The sequence below is a fragment of the Dermacentor silvarum genome, chromosome 1, assembly GCF_013339745.2.
Source record: "Dermacentor silvarum isolate Dsil-2018 chromosome 1, BIME_Dsil_1.4, whole genome shotgun sequence".
NCBI classification, from domain to species: domain Eukaryota; kingdom Metazoa; phylum Arthropoda; class Arachnida; order Ixodida; family Ixodidae; genus Dermacentor; species Dermacentor silvarum.
The window spans coordinates 344,150,083-344,173,970 of NC_051154.1; the positions used below are offsets into that span (position 1 = coordinate 344,150,083).

The 23,888-nt window shown below is 43.8% G+C and overlaps 1 protein-coding gene across 6 annotated transcripts in view; it reads right to left on the reverse strand.

Annotated features, from left to right (window-relative positions):
* LOC119437380 (uncharacterized) overlaps window positions 1-23,888 on the reverse strand; it is an 87,742-nt gene that overhangs the window by 13,267 nt on the left and 50,587 nt on the right. For 5 of the 6 annotated variants that reach the window (XM_049660487.1, XM_037704406.2, XM_037704409.2 and 2 more), the window contains 3 exons: window positions 21,663-21,720; window positions 13,134-13,299; window positions 5,796-6,023 (listed from right to left, as the gene is read on the reverse strand). In XM_049660487.1, the coding sequence (XP_049516444.1) occupies window positions 5,796-6,023; window positions 13,134-13,299; window positions 21,663-21,720 (452 nt within the window). The remainder of the gene's footprint in view (window positions 1-5,795; window positions 6,024-13,133; window positions 13,300-21,662; window positions 21,721-23,888) is intronic. The other variant, XM_037704413.2, reaches the window with a different exon arrangement.

Consider the following 23,888-nt stretch of genomic DNA (forward strand, 5'->3'; position numbering starts at 1 on the left):
TCGCTGCAGAGAAAAAAGGTGCCATACTTTTGCTTTGTTGTGGTTCACACAAATTTGTTTTCCTGATAAAGCTAGAATAACAAAATGACAGTACTTTGGCCAATATCTGTTTCTGTGTCAGAATATTATTGAGGGCACTTGCAACAAATTTTTGAGCATTCAGATGTGAGGGCTAGCTATGTAAGTGAACCAAACTCCCAATGCATTGCTATTATCCACTAGTTCTGTGTCTTAGCTCTAGATAACCTAAACACACACCAGGACTGAAGTTGGAAAGCCTGCAAACAAGAAGCGGTGTGGTGTGTGCATAGACACCATGTGCATACATGCTGTGTAGAGCCCATGTTTAGAAAATTCTGCAGTAGTTCCAAGCCAAAAAAAAAAATGAACTAGAAACAAACCAACAGACGAAAAAGCTATTTTTGCACAAACTAGAAGAATTTGAAATCATTAAAATCATTAAATGTGTGTCTAATAATAAAGCTTGCAGTATGCTATCTTGCAATATGATGATTTCATTTTATGATGCCGATGCATTTTAAATTAACAGGTGGTACAGTAACAAGCTCGCCTCGAGAGTTCACACACATCTTCCATATGGCTCAGAAATTTGCATGTTCATGATGGAATGATGTATCTCCAAAGTAAGCAAATTAATTCAAACACCTGACATCCTAATGGGATACATTAAACTATCAAATTGTTACACTTCTGAGCTGAAAATGCGAGTACACAAGCACACTTTGTGCCTGTGACAAAACTATCAACACAGAATGTCTTGTTCTGACCATATGCCATGCATAGTGCTTCAGCATGCCAATAAACCTGCCCTGGCATGTCATACACAAATTTCGGGGGGAGGGGGGGTTCTATACTGCATACTTTGTACTGTATAAACTGCAGTTCTCATCAGCTGTCACTGCAAAATGCATGAAATGCCAGGCAATCTGTATGATGTGTAGTTGGGTGCATTGCCAAATTGTAACTATATCCTAAAGCATACTCTAAAGAAGCATATTTTGCTCATTTTGTGCAATTCTAAATAGTTCTCGCAATGTTTCTTTTTGTAATTATCAATCCCCATAAAAATAAACATCTTACTTTGCTCATTTCAGGAGATGATTTTTCATGGGCAAGCTTAAGTGTTCACCAAACTACACAATAGCAGAACACTGCACGACATTGTATAATGCAGTACTTGCATGAATATAATGTGAGGGAAGAATTTTGAAAACTCAGAAAAAATACTGTTACACTTACATCGCAAACAAATGAAGCTGTATAGCATGGTCCATTACTGCAATGCAAGCCCATGTGAGACCACTGGTGCTCATTCAGGTGCCCATCACAGTGACAAATACCTCGCAGTCCTATGCTAAAACGTAGCAGAAATGCGACGTGCTGTCTCGAGGAGCAGATGTGTGTGTGTGCAAGTTCAATATGCACAGCAATTCGCATCAATGCGCATCGGCGTGGTAGCTGCAGTGAACCAGGCTACTGGATCTCATCTCCCTCGATAAGCTTTCTCACTAAAGCTGATTAGAATCTTGCCTCCTGCCATCCAGAAGTTAGCTTTCCCGCAAAGCTGAGTCATCTATAAGCCGAGCTCTTGCACATTTGGAGCAAAATAGGAGAAAAAATCTCTTATATTCTAAGTAATACTCTGAATACGTGAGGTACTTTCTCAGGCCGATATTTCTAGAAAATACAAAAAAAACTCTTGCTATATTCATGCAAATACACCATTTGCAGGCCACTCAAAATTTGGCTGCCTCTTTTACAACCCCCCCCCCCCCCCCCCTAACTTCATCAGCAAATCCCCTTTATAGATGGGGCACGGTAGTTCAATTTCAACAACCCTAAATTGCCTTCAAATCATCTGTAGATGACACAAAGAGCACTATGGTGAAACAAGCCAGCCACAGCTACCTAACCAGCATTCTAAGTTTGTGCTGTGATAGAGCTTGAGTTAAACAAAGCATCAGGCATTCATAAGCAAAGCACCATGATGATAAGGTAAACAAATGCATAGAAACAAAGGTGCATGCATGGGAGCACAGAGAAATATGTGCACTAAAAAGAGAAGCAAGCATTCCGAAACAAAAACGCATGCAGATACAGCAGAACAGAGAAGAAAGTACATGCAGTGGAGCAGCGTCAACAGGCAGTGCGGTGGCAAGAGCAGTTGGACTTTGCTGCAGTGAAACCAAGGCTTTTCCTATAATATAGTAAACCAACCTTGCTGTGATTAAGCAGCCTTCCGCCTTTTATTAAAGTAACTCATACATGTAGAGTGGGCATTTTTTCAGCATACAGTTTTGTACTGCAGGTCACTTTGGGACAACCTCTTTGGTACAAGAGGATCCCAGGGTGCGGACATTTTGGTACAACAACCAGGCACTCTTGGAGTGGGCACTAGTAAGTTTGACAGTGAGTTAATTAACACATGGCAGCTGATGGTGCAAGGTCCAGCATAATGAGACCAACTACAGCGTCAAATAAAAATAAGTTTAAGCATTCCCCAGCCTTCACACTTGCTATGCGTGATCTTTTGATGTACAATAATCGTGTGGTATGGTGTAGTAACTTGCACCACAACAAAGAAAGAATAGAGACAATAAACATGTTCAAGGTACTATGGCATGAATGCGACACTCACACTGTGCAGTGAGAACAATGATTAAGCCCAATTAAAATTAAGGACTGCATGTATGTGTTGTTTCAGTGACAACTGTCTGCAATTATTAAAAACAGGAGGGTTGAGGAAGGATAATTTTTGTTAGCCGAAGTTCATAGCAGTGGTGGATAGTATAAGAAATTGTGTGACAGTCACCAAAAACTAGCCAATTTTCACTAATTGACTTTTAATTAAGCTTCTGAACATAAATAGCAGAATCAAAGCCAGTCAGTGCTCTTGGCCTGTCCACTTTAGTAGGAATCCTGAAACTGGCGTTGGTTTTGAGATATCTGTACCCAAACACGGCAGAGAAATGCACTGGCACTTCGTGTGTATCATTGTAAAGTGTGTCATTGTAAAGTGTGTAAAGTGCGTCAACAGCAAAAGCACTGATTAAAGTAACAATATTTAAAATTTGTCGCATACTTCTTGAAATATTTCCGATTGGAATTGTGCGGCAAATTTGAATAATGGGCATGACGAAATGGTTTCGTAAAACGAGTGAGAAGGTAGACAGTTGTCTGTACCTGCTCGGTGCAAGTATGTCGTCCTATGTAGTGGGTTCACTCCTTTCATTGTATTTCAAAGTGTGTTGCACCAGGCATAATTTTCAAGTGCCTAGATAGGTGCTTTTGAAGGCTGCTTGACATGAAATAGTTGATGTTCTTGTATGTAATGTTCCTGTAGTGAGTTTTCGCATGGAATCCATAGTCTGCAAACTTGACAAAACTTGCTAAAGAATTTAAAATTCTTAATCTATTCCGTAGCTCTAGGCTTTTTATTATTTTGAATATGCAAGAAATGCGGTGAAAGTAAGTTTTCAATCAACAGAATTCATTGGCGCCTAAAAGGGTTAAAGACCATAGGACAAAACTACATGGAACACAAATTTATATTTCGCTTACAGCTTACAGAGGGATATCTTGAAACTGGTGCTAGCTTCAAAGGCATGCCTTGACTATTAAGTGGCTTCAGCTCTGCAATTGCAGTATGTGCGCTGAAGTTAATTCAAAATTTATTTAGCATGATTTTTTTTAATTAGATAGCTTATTGGCAACTGCCACACAACTTCTGCCACAAGCTGCTGCTATAATTTTGGTCAGCACAATCAACTTGTCTCAAATGACTGGAGAAAGTTATTGCCGAAATGCAATGTACGCAACTTCTTGAACTGTACTACAACTGCACGAAGACAGCTTCTACCCAGTGCTGTTACTCCCAAAAAAGACTGAAGAGTGTAGAGGTGGTCACAGGCAAGGGTGGTTATAAACACAGAGGATGATGAACATGCCCTGTGCCAACAACGGGAAAGCCACAAAGGCAAAAAAAAAAAAAAGCACGTGCAAGAGCGCTCTTGAAAAAGGTTCTACATTCTCATCCATGTCAGTTTAAGCTGGGGAAGAGAAAACATTAATTTATAACAGTAAAAGACAAAATACATCAGTGAGTGTTAAACATTGCTTATTTTCCTGCGTTTCTCTTCTGCTGTCAAATGCTGCTGGACTACTTGGCGTAGTAACACAGTGTAGAAGCTTCACCCCTCTAGCTTTCCCTTCATTGCCAAAGAAAGTTGTCCACGAGTACAGCAAAACTTCAATGCTGATCATGACACCATAGCAAGACGGCATTGTACCTATTAACCGTCAAGCTAAAATGCCATTTTGACTAAGAAATTATTATATATATATATATATACACATATATAGTGAATAAGTTAATCTATGGTGTTTGAAATATACCACCAAAGTCATTTTAGTTGCTTCTGAGAAGAGAAATGGTCTGCATACTTAAAATGCATCTTAAGATCTGCAGTCCCTGGCTTGAAATGTCCACACAGCAATATGATCACATGTTGAATACTGTCCCTGCACATGGACACATCTATTAAAATATGTGCTGGTTGAAGAGGACGACAGGCGTGGCCCGAGAGGAGGCTCGCACAGTGTCTAGTTTATAGAACATTCTACACGACGGATGCGACTGATCAGGGCTCTGAAGAATAAACAAGCTTTCCACTCCACTCTCATGGCGAAGATTCCTTTATTCCACGACATCTTTGCCAAAGAGGTTGTACCAAAATGTGCCACGCTGGGAATATAAATGCAGATAGCTCTCAATGAAACTACTTATGGCATTTATGTGAAGTGTGGCATGGTAAAATCCCGCTGATGACAGACGGCAACTGCTGGTGGCTAGGAGCTGGGTGCCAAACTACATGTGGAAGCTGCTGGTGATGTGTGCCATGACGGCCAGGAATAAATATAACAATAACCTGCTACTCCAATTTAGCTACAAGGTGAGATGAAAATCAAATAGTAAGACGAAGTACGTTATTCTTTTTTAAAATTGCAAAGTGCAGTTTTTCCTTCTTTAAGAAATGGATCCTAGTGGCAGTTAGAAGACTTGCAGAGTCAATGAATAAGTCTCAAGAACATTTAGCACAAGTAATTGATACAAACTGATACGAATTCCGTTTCACACATGCACCGACTACAGTAAAAATATGGGCCCATGCCACTACTATATACTGTAGCAGCCTGGCACCGAGGCAGGATGACTACAAGTAGAACTACACACATAGAAATGGTGAGTGTTATTCTCACACTAATCAAGAAGCATTCCTCAAGCATTTTCATAAAGCATAACCAGTGGGTGCAGATCCCTGGCCCCCTCGCTCTATGAAAAAATTTGCTTGGTGGTATAGCCAAGTGACACATATACACTAACTGCTCTCTCCTGTGGAACTACTGCAGGCATGGAAAGCACAGTACAGGTTCCAGCTGAGTAGACATCCACTTTTAGAGGGAACATGTCTCACAATTGCCTTGAAATGACTCGGCACTCACTCTGCCACAGTGTAGCATGTTGCCACACTACATTGATAGCGAAGAAGCCACTGGCCTGCCTGGAACAACATCCACCCAAACTTTGGCCCACAGACTACTAGCACCAGTGCAAGTTGCAACGTCTGGCCAGGGTTGTGTTGCATCTGACACTTGTCACAGCCCACACGTCAATGCCACCAAAATAGACTGCCCTGCAGCCTGCACGCCAGACACCAAGCTATGCTGCTCCGAAAACGCGTCGGTGAAAGCCACACGATCACACCGGTTCTAACCTCGCTTGCACATCATGACCTCACGGAGGTTCACGCTGCTTCGCATCACCAAGCTTCTCTGCCGCCTGCTCCTGCGGCGGCGGCGGCGGCAACGGCGTATAGCGCTCCAGCCATGCCGGTTGTACCCGGGAATCTCCGGAGTAGAATCTCCAGAGTTGCACTCATCCTGTCCATGTGCAGACGTGCCGAGGCCACTTGGGCCAGGTATTACCAGCTGTGTTGCTTTACCTGCACGCCGCGACCCAGCCCACAGCAGTTCAGGTAAAAGTTACTATGGTGCAGCTTAAAGCTGAGGTCGGGCAGCTGAGATGAAACCATTCTGTGGTTGTTGTAAAGGCAGTGCACCCCACTGGTTCAAGCTGGGTAGTGAGCACAACACATGGAAATGGCAGAAAAATTGTGAGAGCATGTTTTGTTAGAAGGACACAGGGTCCATGTAAAACTACATGCAAGTTGACTCGGTCTTCCTGAACCCTTCGTCCCAGAAGTAGCAGCAGAGACATTTAATACATTTGCTGCGGACATTAGTCAAGATGGTTGCACATAAATACAATGTTCAGAATGGCACATTAAATGTATAAAAAAATATGTGCAAGAAAGATCATGAAGAAAAATAATCGTAGTCAGTTGCACGATAGACTAGAAACACAAGAGTAAGAAGAAAAATGAAAAAATATAAGCTTGGTGGCTTCTGCTGTTACCACGTGTCAAAAGGGATGCTTTTATGATCCTGAAACCTTCTGTGATCAACCAAATGGGGAATGACATAGCTGAGATCACATTTTGTTTGTTCACACCACAGCTGTCCCATAAAAATTTGATAACAGTTGATAAATTCTTTCACAGATTGTTCAATTTGCAATAGAATGTTGAGCACACTAAGTAAAATGGGGATATACTTAGTGCAATATGCTACAAAGTCTGGCCAATATTTTTTTTCATAGTAAGTCACTGCCAGTGGCAATCTGTTTTTCATATTTTCATCGATTTATTATGTTGTAATCTCTGAAAATGGAGCTCACTATACATTAAAATCAAATTAGCTTTTAGTAGGCTAATTAGAGAAGCCAGACGGACTTTCACAACCGGCTCTAATAAATGTACAGGGCTGTCCACTCATAGGGAAACACCTCGTTAGTATTCAAGTGCTAACAGCACCTTCAAGTTAGACCGATTTCATGACACATTTCACTATGCCACCGCCACAAAGAATGTCAGTAGTAGTCAAACCTCATTTTACTGAGGTCGTAGCCAACACAAAAATACCTTCATTATTTCTTATACATTCATTATAAGCATGCATTCATTACATGCTGGTACTATCAGGGAGAAAAATTTAAGGTTTACTTTGTTATAACAAGGAGATAATTCGTTATCTCCTTGTTCATAATCAGGGCCACTATGGTTTGAAGCACCTAGCTTTTTCTTTTTAAGCTTTGATTTCATCATTTTTGTTACCAAGATGAACCGGCTTATACTGACTGATGAAGGGGGCAGGGAGGTAAGGATAAAAATTTCTATCATAGGAGCAGGGTTCAGCAAATATGCCTCCCCGCCACCACAATAATCTGCTAGCAAAATACAAAACATAGCTAGCCTGAACATCAAGGTCGCTTAGAGCCCAAGTACATACAATGGGAAAGCAGCAAGCACTGACTGATGCTGCCTTCAGGACAGATGCGCATATGCTCTGAACGTGGTGAGATAGTTTAGTTAGACACGAAGGGCTGTAAGACTAATCTTCCACTATTAGATGCCTGCATTATTTATTTATTTGTACATACTGCACCACACATGGGCTTCAGCAGGAGCAGGGAAAGGACAGACAAAATGTGAAGGCATGCAGTACGAACAGATTTACGAATTCAAAATAATGTGTCAAGATTAACCAGAACTGCAGAACTATGAAGTGCGAAACAACTGGCATTTAACATTTCGTACTGCACGAACTGGGAAGTATCAGATAAGTGGAAGCACGAATAAACTGTTTCACAAAATGCTCCCATTTTTTTCCCACTAAAAATTGATGTGAAGTTGGAGGGTGCGACAATTATGCGGGGAAAATTTGCAAGAACACGTTCTAGGTGTTAAATAGAAAAATGAAAAACAAAGTCGCTGTAAATTGGGGTTTTCATGCCAGCCACTCTAAGTTCAAACAAGTATTCCAAGCAGCACTTACACCTTTGTAACAAGAACACAGGTTTTACAGAAGTAGAAACTGCAAAGGCCCTTTATTTGAGACGCTATAGCTAAACCTAGTCACTAAACGGATAAATAAGATGACTCTGGTCTGACCTATTCAGACGCTGTGTAAGCTTCGCTGATCCCTTGCTGGTCGGTGCCCGGTTACCTGAGCAATTTTCAAGGGTGCAAGGACTACTCGAGGAAAAAGAAAAAAATCAATTTTTTTGATAGCCAATGTGGAGGGTGCGAGCATTGTGCGAGTAACAGTGGCGCACCGACGGGGGGTGATTCGGGGGTTGTAACCCCCCCCTGAGGCTGACTTAACCCCCTCTTTTGTTTAACCCCTTTTCTTTCCTAACGCATTTCAGTACTGCAACTAAGATGTAAGACGCGCAATCGTCTGCACACTCGCAAAAAGCGCATTTTTTGACAATTTCCCCCGAAGAAAGTGAAATTAGCGCTCTTTAAATGGTATTGGCAAACTGTCAACCCCCCCCTGGCAGAGATCCTGGGTGCGCTACTGGCGAGTAAATATGGCATGTAAAGTGGTACACCATTATCTTGTATGGCTAGCAATTACTGCGCTTGAGCGAATACTAAATTACTATGTTCAACTGTCTTGAGTAAAGAAAAAGTATACAAAACTATTTTAGTGTGTACAGCAGAAGGTATAACGCTAGGACCATGATGACTACGAGTTATGCACTGATTTAGTCTATGAAAATGGTACCTCTAAGAAGGTATTAAAGTTGAGTTTTGTTATATGAACAGAGATAACAAAGTACCAACCATTCTCACCCTGGCACTCTCATAGAAACCCATGCATTTAAATCTCATTTCAGCGAAGCAAAAATTTCCTTCAAATGAATATTAATAAACTTTTGTTTTAGTTCAAGACGAAGACTTACTGACCATCTCGAGCCGGTTAGGCTGTAATGTGCCGGCACAAGTTGTCTGCCGACACATTGCACTGCCAGCAACTGCCGAGTCATGGCTACTCACACGATGGAGCAGATAGGACCTTTTTTCCCTCCATAACGCATAAGCTCTACCACTGCCACCTCACACTACACTCTGCCAACGACGCCAACTCTTGCACTCGGCGCCTTGTTCGAAGGTTCTATGCTATTACACTAGGATGAAACGCGAACAGCGGAGCATGTGGCTTGTGGTACGGAGGAAGGATGCTTCGGTACCTGCCACGATAAAGTGCTGCATGTGCACAGCCAAGAAGTTTTCCACCATTCTGAGACTATATTTTCGAATGATCCATTCAATTTTCCTTTCTTTTTCTCCTTTCATCACTGGGTCAGACGAAGCCAAGTGCTGCTGTTGACTGGCACTTGAAGCGACAAATAGGAAAAATGGAAAATTAAATAGATCATTACAAAATATTATCTCTGCTTGTGTTTCCAACTCTGCTTATCTCAGTCTTGTGCACATGCTGCCAGAGTGCTTGACTTTGTAGAAAGCTCGTAGCTGTACGTGAGTGGAGTGCCGCAAGCCTGTGATTAAAAAATACATTGTAGGGTTTGGCGGACCGAAACTGTGCAGTAGGTTATGAGAGACGCTGTAGCGGAGGGTTCCGGATTTATTTTGACTGCCTGGAGTTCTTTACCGTGCACTCAATGCACGGACCATGAGCGTTTTTGCATTCTGCCCCCATCGGAATGCAGCTGCCACGGCCGAGATCAAACCTACAGCCTTGTGCTCAGCCGTACAATGCCATAGCCACTGAGCAAACGGGTGGGCAAGCCCTTGATTCCATGCAATGGCCCCCACTGAATGTCAGCATAAAACAATGTCTTCTTTTTAAAGCGAAGCCTTCTTTGTGAACCCTCCCGGACTTGGTAGATTGTGGGTGACTGCTCCTGCCGTCTTGCCAAAAAGCTCATACATGGAAAATACACTCAAAGCTCGTTATAATCAAATGGGATATACCAAAATAATGGATATAATCAAATAAATGAAATTCCCCTTGAAATTCCCATAGAGATCCATGGTATTTAGATGCTTGCTTTAGTGAAGTGAAATTGTCCTACCAATGGATGTAACGAACTAGATTCGTCTCCAAAACAAAAAAAAAAAACCCGACTGTTGTGCGCCGAGTACATCGCTTTCCATGGGGTTCGGCACTCGTTCGCTGCGGCAGTTCAAAACTCCTGCCTCCCCACATCGGATACGCCACTGAGCAACACTGGTCTTTCTCACCGCTGCACGTAGCTGTACACAAGCAGCGGCTCACCATCGCACTTCTCCACTGACCTCTCTCCCTCGCGAGTTGGTTGTCTGGCTGCGCTAGCCGCCCCAGGCTACGCGGATACGCATGGCGGCATGGTGCGTGAAAGACTAGCGCATTCACTTATACTGCACACCGCACAGGCAGGTGCAGCTGGGTGTGGCCTCCGACATATCCCCGGTGCAATCTCGGGGGTCACACGCAAGCCTGCGCGAGTTGCACCATGCTGCACGGTTAAAAAAGTTAGCGCATTCACTGCTCTCTTTCTCTGCAGCATGGCACGCAGGCAGCCGCAGCTGGACCTGGCCTCCGAGATCTCCCTGGCACAATCTCGGCAGTCACGCCCAGGCCTTGCCTGCGCGAGCCACGTTACCCGCGGCTTGTGTATGGCAGTGGGAGTCGTACGAAATCAAAAGCTTGAAACGCTCTGCTGGCACTCTTGCAAAATGCTGTAAGATCTGTTATGCTGTTACTTGCACGTGCACAACGAAGGCGAAGATGGATTAGCGTTGATAGCTGCATTAAAAAAAGCAGTCATCTCATTGACAAAGACGTGGCAAATAACTACTTTTCGGGGTCCTTCGGCGGGGCACAGTGTTTTTGCATTGGCTTCCCCAGTGGTTACAAATGGAACCCCCTTATCTGGTGGAATATGTTAGCCATGAAGGCCAACAATCGTTACAGAGAAGTAAAGGATATAACGAAATAAGGGCCACTCACTCAACTTAATTATAGTGATGTTTTACTGCGGCAATCTTAGTCAGCAATGAGTTCATGTCAGTGAGAAATCAGTCTCAGCATCGACAAATAAAGGAATAATGTTTCATTGAATGAGCATCGCTGTGCCAAACATACATTACAGCAGAAGCCATCCAAGGCTCTTATATTGGCAATTTTCTTCCTATAAGAAATACTAAACTTGCTTTGAACAATGGGGCGTTTCCCCAAGGAGAGGACAACCCTGTGATCCCCATTGTGCCTTTTCCGATTGAGTCACCATATTGGCAGCCTTTGCATGCCCTAAGCATCGGACTCACCTCTATTAATTTTTTTTCTTTTTATGTGAAACACCCTTTAACTCATTCATGGTTCCAGCAGCTCAGTGCCATAGTGGGACACTGCATTGCTCTACGAAGCTAAAAAAGGATGTGAAGAACTGAGATGCAATACACACAAGCGCAGACTAGCAACTGTTCAATCACAATGCTGGAAATTAACAAATATAGCTAGAATAAACAGGCTGAACATGGTTACGGGTGTTTTTTTAGCTAGGTCAAGCTTGCATGTATGTCTTCTCCATTTTTCTTTTAAAGCTCCATTTCATTCCAACTAATGCCACAGACAACAAGTTGAACACTTCCCATGTAACCGTGAAGCTATGTGGGAAGCTTTCATATTTTTGAAAACTTCCAGCACATTCTGCATGACAAGAACAATCAGACTGTCAAATCACAGTTTGCAAGCATACCTTGAGCAATGTGCAGCTAAGTTTCTACATTCTGGTGAGGTTCCAAGTTTACTTAAGCTATTGCAGGCATTCATTAAAAAAAAAATGAAATCAGAAATCTGTTCTCATTAATAATAAAGCTAACTGGATAAAATTTATGTACTGTGTAGAGTTTAATCTCCCATTTTTTAAATATGCTTTTAGCTTATCAAAATCTTACTGAGTTATTTTTCTGTGCCCCCTGAAAGTGGAAAAAGTATTGTTCTTAAAATGGCAATTGAGATTAACATTTTTGTCTTTAGGTAATGAAGCGAAACAAACTAATTTTTCAGCTACCTTGCAATCTGTGCCTTATGTGGAACAATGTTGGCGATTTTATAACACGCTTAGTCATGATACGAAGCCTCAAATTTATGCAAGAGACCATACATTTACCACTTTTTTTACCAGGGGGCACAGGAACATAACTAAATAAGGTATTGATAAACTAAAAACACATTTGATAATAGGAGATTAAACTTTATACAATAGATTTTTGAGACGCATCTCCCCTTAAAAATCGGCAATCTGTCATTAAATAGCGACAAGCCTGCACGTGTTGCATGCCCAGCATTTGGGTTCTACACAGCTTTTTCTCAGTCTCACGTCACAGCTCAGTGTGCTGCTATGTTTCAGAACCCACTGGCCGCATAGAATGCCATATCGAACTCACTACCTCTACACCACTTCAGTGTTGTGAAGGAGGAAAGGTGGTCTGGTCATAGCAGTCAACACTGCCCTATTGCCACAATTATTCATCACACGGTGCTGATCAACAACAGCACCGATGGAGCTGGACTAGACGGTCACTTCTGGCCTGCATTTTGAGATCAGTGTGCATCTCGCACCTCAGAAAATCAATTTTGTAGAAGTAGTTATAGTGAAATGGTTTACATGGAAACCCGCACAGTGGAGGCAGGTTCATCAGAGAGAATTTCGGCATCCACCTGAATTCCTTTGCAGCTTTGTGCAACATTAACACAGGAGCCAACCTTCCCTCTGAAAACATAGCTGTAATTAAAATGGTAATTTTGACTGCACTGTGCTCTTCACGTCTTCTCCACATCTTCTTCATGTCTTACAATCCAGGTGCATTCTCTGCCTTTGTGCAATGACATTTTCTCTTTCTCCATTTCCTTTTTTCTAACTTAACCCAAGAACACAACACTGCACTGACTCCTGTTCCTGAAAAATATCAAATGATTAGGTCAACAGACAAACTAGAATGTTGTTTATTTTGTGCTGGTTGATGGCTATGCTCAAAGTCTAAGCACATCGCTAACAGGCAGTGTGCAAAAATGAGTGGATACATAAAACAGTTGAGGGCGAGTCCTGAAAAGCCACAGAGTATTTTATCTTTAACACACTCTTTCACGATGCAGAAAACAATAGTGACAATCGTAACGTGAAATGTGTTTGGCTGCATTACCGAACTCTCGTGGCCTGCTGTCCTGGATGCTGAGCAGTGACGGAAGTGCCTCCCTGCATTCGCTCCACGGCCGCAGAGGCAGTCCCGGCGATGACTGGGCCTGCTTCAGCGCGGCATGCATCGACGACCACGACTCGAGCAGAGCAGGTAGGTTCGTCCATCCACCCTGTCAAAACCACAACATACAATTCAGCGATGGGGTTTAACACCCCATAGCAACACAGGGGCTCTGAGAGACCCTATACAGCCGGAGGACTCCAAATTAATTTTGACCCCCGGGGATCCCTTAATGGGAACCCAAAGAGTGGTATGTGATTGTATTTATATTCTGGCCCTATCGGAATGCAGCCACCATGGCTGGGACTTAATCTAGAGGAAAAATACCATGTGGGATTACCAGTAGGAATGACACCGCATAACAACAGCACCAACTACACGGTGGTGGAACACAATATCACATGGATAACCATACAAAGTGGCAGACAATGAAGCCAGATAAAGAAGAGGGTAACTTAATTGTTGTTTAATTAAATGTAGAAATAACTACATATCTGCCAACCTATGAACATTAAAATTCGCACAATCCTTGGACACAACACCAAGGAGGGAGGGGGGTTCTATAAATTTGCTCGAAGTACGCACCTTTTGAGGGATACATAAGCACCTCATTAACAATATTTTACCTTTAGACACAACACACCAGCAGCAGCCAACTTGGAACAGCAGAGACTGACAAGCAATACATTGTTTATAGATCACAGTGACTTTACCAGATAATCTGCTGTTGCAGATTTCGCCTACTTCAGAAACTTGCCCGATGCTGCAGGTGGGGACTGAAACCACATCCTCCGCATTACATGAAGAATTTCGGTTCAGTCAACATGGAGCAACAACTAGCAACATGGAGTTGCTTCCAACTGTGTTGCACTAAAGGGCACCTTCCTTTAAGGCACACTATAGAGAAATATTAAGTGAAGCTTAACAGATTAGCATTCATCAGTGCCCAAGAACAGATCTTTCATGAATGAGAAAGTAATGTAAATGTAGGATGGGAATAGTGTTGTCACTGTAAATATACACTACCAGCCCACAATGACAATAACATACTGTACTATTAGTGTACTATTAGTGAAATGTAGTGAACCACATACAATAAAATAAATAACTTCGCATTTCAACATGAAAAATGCAGATTGGCCAAGTTAATTAAATTTTCCTATAGAAAAACTCACTAGTGCTTCTCGACAGCGTGCTGCTTATGCTTTCTGTTTTTACACTTGTGGCACCCCTCCGTACAGACACCCGACTCAAAGCAGGCAAAAGTGCCCAGCAGAACATGACCTCCAAGATCCCTAGCATAGCTAATTTGGAGATCATGGTCATCACAAATATTTGAACAGCAGAAGAACTGTGCAGCCCTTATAGCCTCAATACACTTGGCAACAAAGTAATTTCTAGGAATAAAACAAACGTTGTGACATTGTGACACTATAGGTTAATTCAATGTTTGCCACAAGTGCCCCTTTAGTGCTCTCAGCTGGGAAATCAATGATAACTGTTCTTGTAATGTGATATCACCATAAAACAACATGATAAGGTACTACAGTAGAACCCCGCTGATACGTTTTTCACAGGAACGTAAAAAAAAAATGCGAGAGCCGCGAAACGCAAGAGCCGAGAAACATAAAAAACTAAGAAATGAGAGTAGTGGTGAACTGCACACAATTTTGTTCGAATTCTTACGTTTGAAAAAAAAGTGGTAGTTCCGCCCGAAAGCCGAAGCATCGATTGCAATATCAAATTAGTAGACAACTATACAAAGTAAGGATAGTATAGCTTTATCATTCTTATAAACTTGTAAACATTCGCTTATTAACTATATTAACAAGCATGGTGTCAGCGCACACAGGCAAACTTTAACACATCACACTCGATGAGCGCAGACACTCACTGTCAAAACGCTGGCGTGAGGAAACGCGGCAGCAGCAGCAAGCGAAGTGACCTTCGTGCTGTCTATCGCCTCAACGCAAACTGAGCGCCGAGAATACCAGTATACACAAACTTATGAGCCGCCGACGCACCTACACTGCCTAGACTCTGCCCCCAACGCAGATCGCTTTCAAGATACGCATGCTGAAATGATCCACTTTGGCGATACTATTGCCTTGGTCACGCCTCTGCCAACGGCCCGCGTTGATTGGCTGTTTTAGCGAAACCGGAAAATAAATAGCATCATCTATCAGTTCCGGTCTACGTCAATTTGGTGTCACGGTGTCGTTAGGTGCTCCCATGAATAAACGAACGTGTCTGCGTCGTACTGTGGCTGGTACACTCGAAAACAGCACACTCCAGCCACTCTGCACTCGCCTGGTGCGTTCTTTCGTGTGTTGTGAAGCGTTCGAGAGCGCATGTTGATAGTGCATGCTGATGACGTCACGGGTAAGCAGTAGGTTGATTTACTGAACGTATGATCGCCGAAGTGGATCGTTTCAGAATACAGTCCCAGTTGATGCTAGAGTACAACGACCTGCGGGTGTGCACTTTTTGCGGGTCGCAGATCGCTTTCACGATACGGCCCGCGCAGCCGCCGCCGCAGTATAACTCCCCCCCCCCCCTTCTCCAGTGCCTCTCGCGCACCCCACCCTTTCTCCTTCGCGTGTGCGAGATTGAGCGCAATCGCACACGGAGACAGTCGAAGGTGAGGGAGCTACGAGGGAGTTGAGAGGGAGAGCGAGGGGAGCCACCGAAGCGATGGGGTTGCCGAGGCCAAATGCGCTTTCCTGCCGCCCTCCTCCCACACCTTCGACGGTCACCGTGCGCGCGCGTCGCCGTGCCGGCGTGGCCCGCTCCCTGAAGTTTCGTTCACTGCCGTTATCGGCTGCGAGAGAGAGAGAGCGATTGTGGTTGTGAAGAGCAAGAGGCGCTATCGGGCTGCGAGCGTTGGCCGGCGTGGGCAGTTTCAGGGTCCTCGCTCGCTATGTGCTTGCGCGCCGCGATATTTCACGACTCGCACCGTTCGTACGTGGCGCTATGGTGCACAAATCAGTCCTTTTAATTCGAACAAATTTTCGGGCCCCTTCGAGTTCAAATTATCGAGATTCGACTGTATTTTCTGCTGGTGCGTCACACATTTGGACAGGAACAACTGCTTTTGCGCACATTGCAGGCGCTTGTCCGCATTTCCGTCTTTCGTGCGAAAGAAGCTTTGTAAGGCTTCCAGGCCAGCAAGGGCTTCGGCGAAGGTAGCCGGTGGGCGCAAGCCTTCGTTCTCGCTGCAGTCTTCAGACGCCTCGTCCGCCACTGCCTCTGCTACGATACGGTAGCTACAATCTCGACGAATCGTAGCGCCGCGCGCGCGCAGCGTCCCCCTGTTTTCGCCGCTTAGTAGTTCGCGTTGAAGCGAGGTAGTGCAAAGGTCAATTCGCTGGCCGCTGCTGCCACGCTTCCTCACTTCGGGCGAACGAGCAATGCAGAGAAGTCGCGGAAGGGGGGGTTGAGCACTGCAGAGAAGTCGAGCGGGGGCTATCTGCCACTTAGCGCTTCACAAGCACATGAGAGCGGCCTTTTTGCACACCTGAATGATAATTTTTCGCTGCAGAACGTATCATACAACCGCAGTTTGCTGCAATGCTGAACGTTGCTGCCGAATAATCGTATTTTCCGGGAACGTATTAACCGGAACGTATTAACACATTCCTCAATGGAGTTTTATTTTTCGCGATTGCGAACGTAGGAGCCGGGAAATCGTATTAAGCGGGAACGTATCAGCGAGGTTCTACTGTAATTACGTACTTCCATAAGAAGCAGACTATAATCTGCTCCCACTTTGCCGCCCGCGTAAGAATTCACCTTTGGATACCCTGCTTATTAGTGTTGTAGAAGTTGGGACCCGCTAATTTCGACTAGCTTTGAACACTCAACTAGCCTCGAACCAGGCGAAACCTAAGGACAGATCACACGCACACTTGTTAGAGCGCGCTCACTTCTGGCCACTTCTGGTTATAATAGATAACGCTTCACAAATGTGCAAGTTGGATGTGGCTACTATTCGTCAGTCAAGCTGGTAAAGGACAAAGCCGGTCCGTACCACGTAACATGGTCAGATTAGAGCATTTCAGCACGACCACACACTCAAGCTCTGTCGTGCACAAAGCAAACGCTGCTGCGCATACGCACTACAGCTGCATGTAGCTGTGGTCTGCTACGTAGCATAGATACCGCGACAGCCGCGGGGTGCGATGACAAGTCCACTGGCTAAGCAAACTGCGGCTTGCTGAGGACAACTGCGGTTGGCTTACATTTGGCCCATCGTAGGCGCCAAAATTGGAAGTAGTGCCGTCTACGTTCAAATCCACAATGCGGCAAATTATTTCTGAAATAGTCTATTTTAACTTCAAATGCATTTGTCCACTTCGATAAAAAGAGGTTCAGAGGTCTACTAACTGCCCACAGGCCCATGCTACCTCTGTTCAATGCAACTTTATCATTTGCCTGTAGCAACTACAGTAAAATCTCGTTACTATGAACACCACATTAACAAACTTTTCAGATTAATGAACTTTTCAGAAATCCCCTGCTAAAAGTTTCAATGCAAAATGTTTCAGTACCTACGAACTTCAGAATACTGAACTTTTCAGAATAACGATCGTTATTTAGTTTCCCTGTCATGTTAACGTCTCAGTACAGTCGAATCTCGATAATTCGAACTCGAAGGGGCCCAAAAATTTGTTCGAATTAAAAGAAGTTCGAATTAATGGAAGGACGTATTTTTGAAGTATTCAAGCACCATAGCAAGATGAACGAACGGTGCGAGTCGTGAAATTTCGCGGCACGCAACCGTCCACGCCAGGCAACGCTTGGTTCCCGATAACGGCAGCAAACGAAACTACTTCAAGGTGCAGACGGCGCCGAACAGCGACGGGCGCGCGCGCGCGGAGATTGTCGAAGGTGAGGGAGGAGGGCGGCAGGGAAGAGGATTTGGCCTCGGCAACTCCGCCGCTTCGGTGACAGTGGCTTCAGTGGCTCCCCTCGCCCTCTATCTCAGCTCCCTCCCCTTCGACTGTATCCGTGCGTGTCCACCACTGTGCCGGCGCCGCCGGTACAGCCGGCCAATGCAGATTAGCCCGCTCCTTGAAGTTTCGTTTTCTGCCGTTATCGGGAAGCGAGTGTTTGCCAGCGTGGGTGCTGGCGCCGCCGGTCCAGCCGGCCCGGCGCCAGCTTAACCCGCTCCCTGAAGTTTCACTGTCTGTCGTTATCGGGAGACGAGCATTTGCCGGTGTAGGCAGTTTCGTTGGCCGGACTGGGCCTCCGTTGCTGCATTAAGGGGTCTCTCCTAAGCTTTTGCTCTATGGCGGTGTCGGAGTAATGCTGGTCGGAGGCGCCACCGCGTTATTTGGCGCGCTGCTGAGAGTATTGTCGGTCCGCGGTATGTTCGAATTAACCGTCGCAAATGCATTTGCATTCGAATTACCGAGTGCTTTCGCTTATTGAAATACACATAACTTTGACGGGACCACAGCGTCAGTTCGAATAAACCAGCAGTTCGAATTAAGCGTGTTCGAATTAACGAGATTCGACTGTATCAGTGGCGCACCGACGGGGGGGATTCGGGGGTTGTAACCCCCCCCCCCCCCTGAGGCCGACTTAACCCCCCCTTTTGTTTAACCCCTTTTCTTTCCTTACGCATTTGAGTACTGCAACTAAGATGTAAGACGCGCAATCGTCTGCACACTCGCAAAAAGCGAATTTTTTTTACAATTTCCCGTGAAGAAATCGAAAGTAGTGCTGTTTAGATCAACGTTTATAGAACTTCAGCAGGTTCTATAAACGTTGGTTTAGATGGTATTGGCAAACTGTCAACCCCCCCCTGGCAGAGATCATGGGTGTGCTACTGGACTGTATAACCACTTTTCAGAATAACGAACCATTTACCGCGGTCCCCTGAAGTTCGTTATATCAAGATTTCACTGTATTACAAATTGCCTGCATACACACAGGTGCATACACAATGGTGTCATAACATGACGAAGGACAGCTGATGCTGCCCCATGCAGAGGCCATGCCACAAATTGATAAAAGACACACAAGAAGAGAGTTTTAAGAACGGTGTACTCCCTTAAAGAGCCCCTCACAGGGTTTGAGTATTGCAAAGAGGCAAGCATGGCGAGTAGATCACGCACTTACAATTGTGTCTACAAAGTATCAAACCACTGCATGGTGTAAAAAAACAGCTGAAACTTAAAATGAAACCCCATGTAGCCCTGCCAGATAATTAACATCCCACACATAAAATGCCTCTGCATCAGATGCAGTGCCTGCAATGTGGCACGTGACAGATTATGGCACGTGACTTTGGTGAATCATCTAACGCCGCACGCGCAAAACCGCCCGCGGAAGTATATTGCGCAGCAAAAATGAAACTGAAGAAAAAGAAGGGATGTGGGGGCTTGTGATGCAAACGTGACGTGCTCCTTAGATTCCAGTATGGGAGAACGCAGAGAAGGAATGTCATCAGCGGATGCAAGCCGAGGCAAAGGCAGAGTGTGTTGATCTTGCAGTGAAGCCCACCTCATGGCACCACGGCAATGAGACCTTTGGATTTCTCCCATCTCCTTTAAGGGAGAGTTTTAGAGTGTCAGACATTCTGCTAAATGCAGGTGGACTGGGCATTTTGTTGGACGGGCAGAGGTGCAAACGTGAGTGGCCTGCATGGCGCAGCCACATGGTGGCGCAGAGACAAACAGAGAGCTAATATTGCACTAAAGAAGTTTGTTCTACTTCGCTTCTGGTGTAAATTTTTGGCAGCAGCGTAATAGTGTTCACGATGTTCACAATTATGGACACACTAAAACTCTCGAATATTGAACCAATTTAATAAATTCTTGCGGTAAAACACTCCGGAGTCTATGCACAACTTAGTGTATAAACAAAATTTCTTATGGGACCTGGACAGTGGCCTCTTAAAGGGGCCCTGAAACCCATTTCTAAGTAATCATAGAATAGCCTCGCTATTAAAGGACATTGTCTTGTGAATCTCATGCCACAAAAATTTTTCAAATCCTTCAACTATAAAAGGAGTTATCGCACCGATACCCGGCTTTCTCTTTCGTTTCATCTCTGCTTGTACGCTGGAAGCTACACAGTGGAGAAGCCAAGAGGGCAAAGCCCCGGCCAAAATTTGAGTGCCGCGGCAGACTACACCACGCATCACGCCGCTGCTATCTTGGAGGCCATGCACAGCTGACACAGCTACGAGCTACACGAAGTGCAAAGGTGAAATGACTTTTCTGTCTTTTTGAGATCGCAGACGTATATATTTTTCATTTATTAAACTCAAAATTAGCAATTATGTATTTCTGAGAATACTCTCGTGATCGCAAAATCAGACAATAGCGTTGCTGAGCCAGCTCCTTTCGATGACGCTGCATGACGGCATTGCAGAAGCGAGAGCAAGCGATCGCTGTTTTTGACACAAGGTTGTAAATTCCCTGCTGCATGCAGTGCAGTAATATCTGGCTCACATGTTCACAGCAGCCTCCACGACAGATTGGCTGTTTTCTTACTATGTTCAAAAAGTGTTTCAGGGCCCCTTTAAGAGATGCAATAAAAAAAAAGGAAAAAAAGAAATCTATCTCACAGTTCTGATTATAGTGCAAGGTAGAACATTTATTGGGTAGGAAAATATTTAATCACACAACATTAATTAAAATATATCACAGTTTAACATCTAGCAGAAAGCTCACCTCGATTGAATGCATGAGCAGCAGACGTCATTGTTGCCTAAATGCTAGGGGTGTGCTCACTCAAGACACTGCAGAAAGACTGCCTTTATTTTTAAAATAATTTTTATTAGGGCTGAGCAAGTGATCAATTAACTTTCTGGCTGATGTTACTAGTCCAAGCACTGATGCTTGGACTCGTACAGTCATCAGTACGAAAAACTGACTTGAAATAGTTATTAAATGCTTTTGATATAGAAGGAACAGAAGAGGGTTGGTCATTAATAATGAATGTTGATGAGATTGGGGATGCAGCATTAACAGTTTTACAAAAATTTGCTTGGGTAGCTTTCATGAGTGTAGCTAGTGTATTTGTTGTAATAAAAGTCCCTGGCATCACATATTTTAGTCTTTAACATTGACTTAAGTGAACTTGGCAAAGAAGAATGCTGGCTGCTTGGCGAGGAGCTTCAGTATTTGCGATCCCGCTTGACTCATTGCATAAGTTGAATGTTAAGTGACTGTATTTTGCTTCTTTGAGCTTCATTGTAACCTACCTGCTTGGACTTCATCTTTGCATATCAATAATAATGATGATAATAATAATAGTAGTTTTATATATAAAAATTTTAATATTCACAGACCCACAATAAATGTCTTTTGCACACATTTTTCTTTGGATGAGAGACTGGTCAATGGTTACACTGCATTTACATCTGTCGGGGTCATAAAATTTCCACAGCATGGGAAATGCATGCAAAAAACAAGCAGCACAGCTGGAACTGCTTCAAGTTGGCTCCAGGGTACTCACATTGCACAAAACATTGGGGCCAGCTGGGCCTTCAGCATTCAGGCTGACACGGGACAACCTGTGACAAGAACTGTTATGAGCACTTACATACATAACAACACTGGCCTGGCATTTGCCATTAGCCAATTTACATTAGCCATGTCCCCCTTTAATCTTAAGTCTTCTGTATGACACAAACTCCTATTTGGTAAGGGTATGTCGGCGAACGGAAACAGTAACTAGAAAGAATTGTGAGGCAAGACACAGAGAAAGGAACAGGAAGGGTGCTGGAGCACCCTTCCTGTTCCTTTCTCTGCGTCTCACCTCACAATGCTTTCTAGTTATTGTTTCCGTTTGCCAGCACACCTTTCCTGTTCCTTTCTCTGCGACTCACCTCACCAATTCTTTCTACTTATCGTTTCCGTTTGCCGGCCTAACCTTACCAAGTACCATGTACCAACTAGCCCAACAAGCCACTCTTACAAACTCCTACACTACAGCTCTTCGAGTTGTAGGGTCAGCGTGTGAAATAGAAAGCAGTTGGAATTCATCAGGATTCTATATTTCTAATTGTACACTATACCAATCCTCGAGCGCCATACAATGTTACTCTATGGTAAAACCTCACTGCAGTAGACTTCTATTAGCTTGACTCTGGTTAATTCATTCTTTCGGTTAGTCTGATCCCAACCAAAGGTCCCGACTGGTGCCCATACATTTCTATGGGCTCAAACACCAGTTATTTCGATCTCAAAATTGACCTTCCCCAAATAATTCGAACTTCGCTAGTCAGCTTTGCTGCAATACAGCCGTGTTATGCAGTGTAGCATGCCAAGAATAGAAAGGGGTTACTGTCACAGGACGTAGTACACAATTTTAATTATACAGGTAGACTTATGCCGCCTGCAGTCCCAGTACAAGCACCTAGACGCCTAATAAGCATACTGGCAGGCATTCAGAGCTGTTTCTGACGTTGCTGTGGCAATTTAAGCCCTCTTCTCGCCTGCCATGTGTGTCTCGTATACGAGATTGGTAACGGGGCGGGCCTAGCACGTGTTCCTTAATTATATGCGCGTGCACGCTCTTTGCACCGAGAAGCAGAGAAAAACCATCTGTGCTTTGGGAAAACTAGCAAAAAGGAAGGCAGTAAGATGAAAATAACTCGGAAAGTTGAGGGGATGTTTAAAGCCAACAAAAGAGCGGGGGTCTACCTAAAGCTCTGAAGGCCTGCCAGTAAACTTATTAGGCCTCTCAGTGCTTGTACTGGGACCGGAGATGGCATGTGTGCTTGTGTAAATTAAGAATAAGCTTTAGCTCGGGGGCTCCTATCTGAATACATGAGAAAGGAGAAATCAATTTTCTCGGCAACTACTACACCAAATTTGATTTTGGTTTGAATTTGAATTTGGTTTGCTGCATTTAAAAGAAAAAAATAAGACCTAGCGACTGCTGGTAGCAAATTTTTGATTCAGGCCATCAATTTTTAAAAAATTGGTGAAAATTGCAAATTTTCTGAAAACTAAGATAACGAGTTTACATCTCGGCAACTCAGTAATGACTAACGATAAAAAAATTCTGTAAATGCATCCATAGTACATCTAAAGCGGCCAAAATTGATGTATTATACATGGCTCTTACATAAATGACTATCTGAGTAGAGACATAAACCATGTAAAAAATGTAACAAATTCACGTAAGATATAAATTGGTACATCAAATATGTTCGCTTTGGATGCTCTAACCGATGCTGTTTATAGAACTGCGATATCTGTTCTTGGTGCAGAGCTACGAATTTTTAAACTACGTCCTTTTATTTTTTTCGGACCTACCAATTAAAAAAATTCCTTTTAAGAGACTCGGGCCTTAAATCAAAATTCTGCTTCCAACAGTCACTAGAACTTAACTTCCCCTCTCGAATGCAACAAATTCTATAAAAATCGGCTGTGTAGTTTTTTAAGAAAAGTGTTTTTGCATTTTACATACATTTGAATAGGTGGCATCGGAATGGGGCTAGAGCTAAAGCTTCCTCTTAATGAACACATGCTATGTCCCATAACAGTGGCACCGTTCTTTGCTTGATATGCTCCACCGAATAACACCGCTCCATTGCGGCAAAGCTAACTTTAAAGGCAAATATTGTTAAGTGAATCAACAGTGTATCAGCATTTTTTTTTTCTGCCTTTTGTTTATTTCGACCTGCCGGATAATTCGACCAGTTTTGTTGGTCCCGTCAGGCTCGAACGGAAG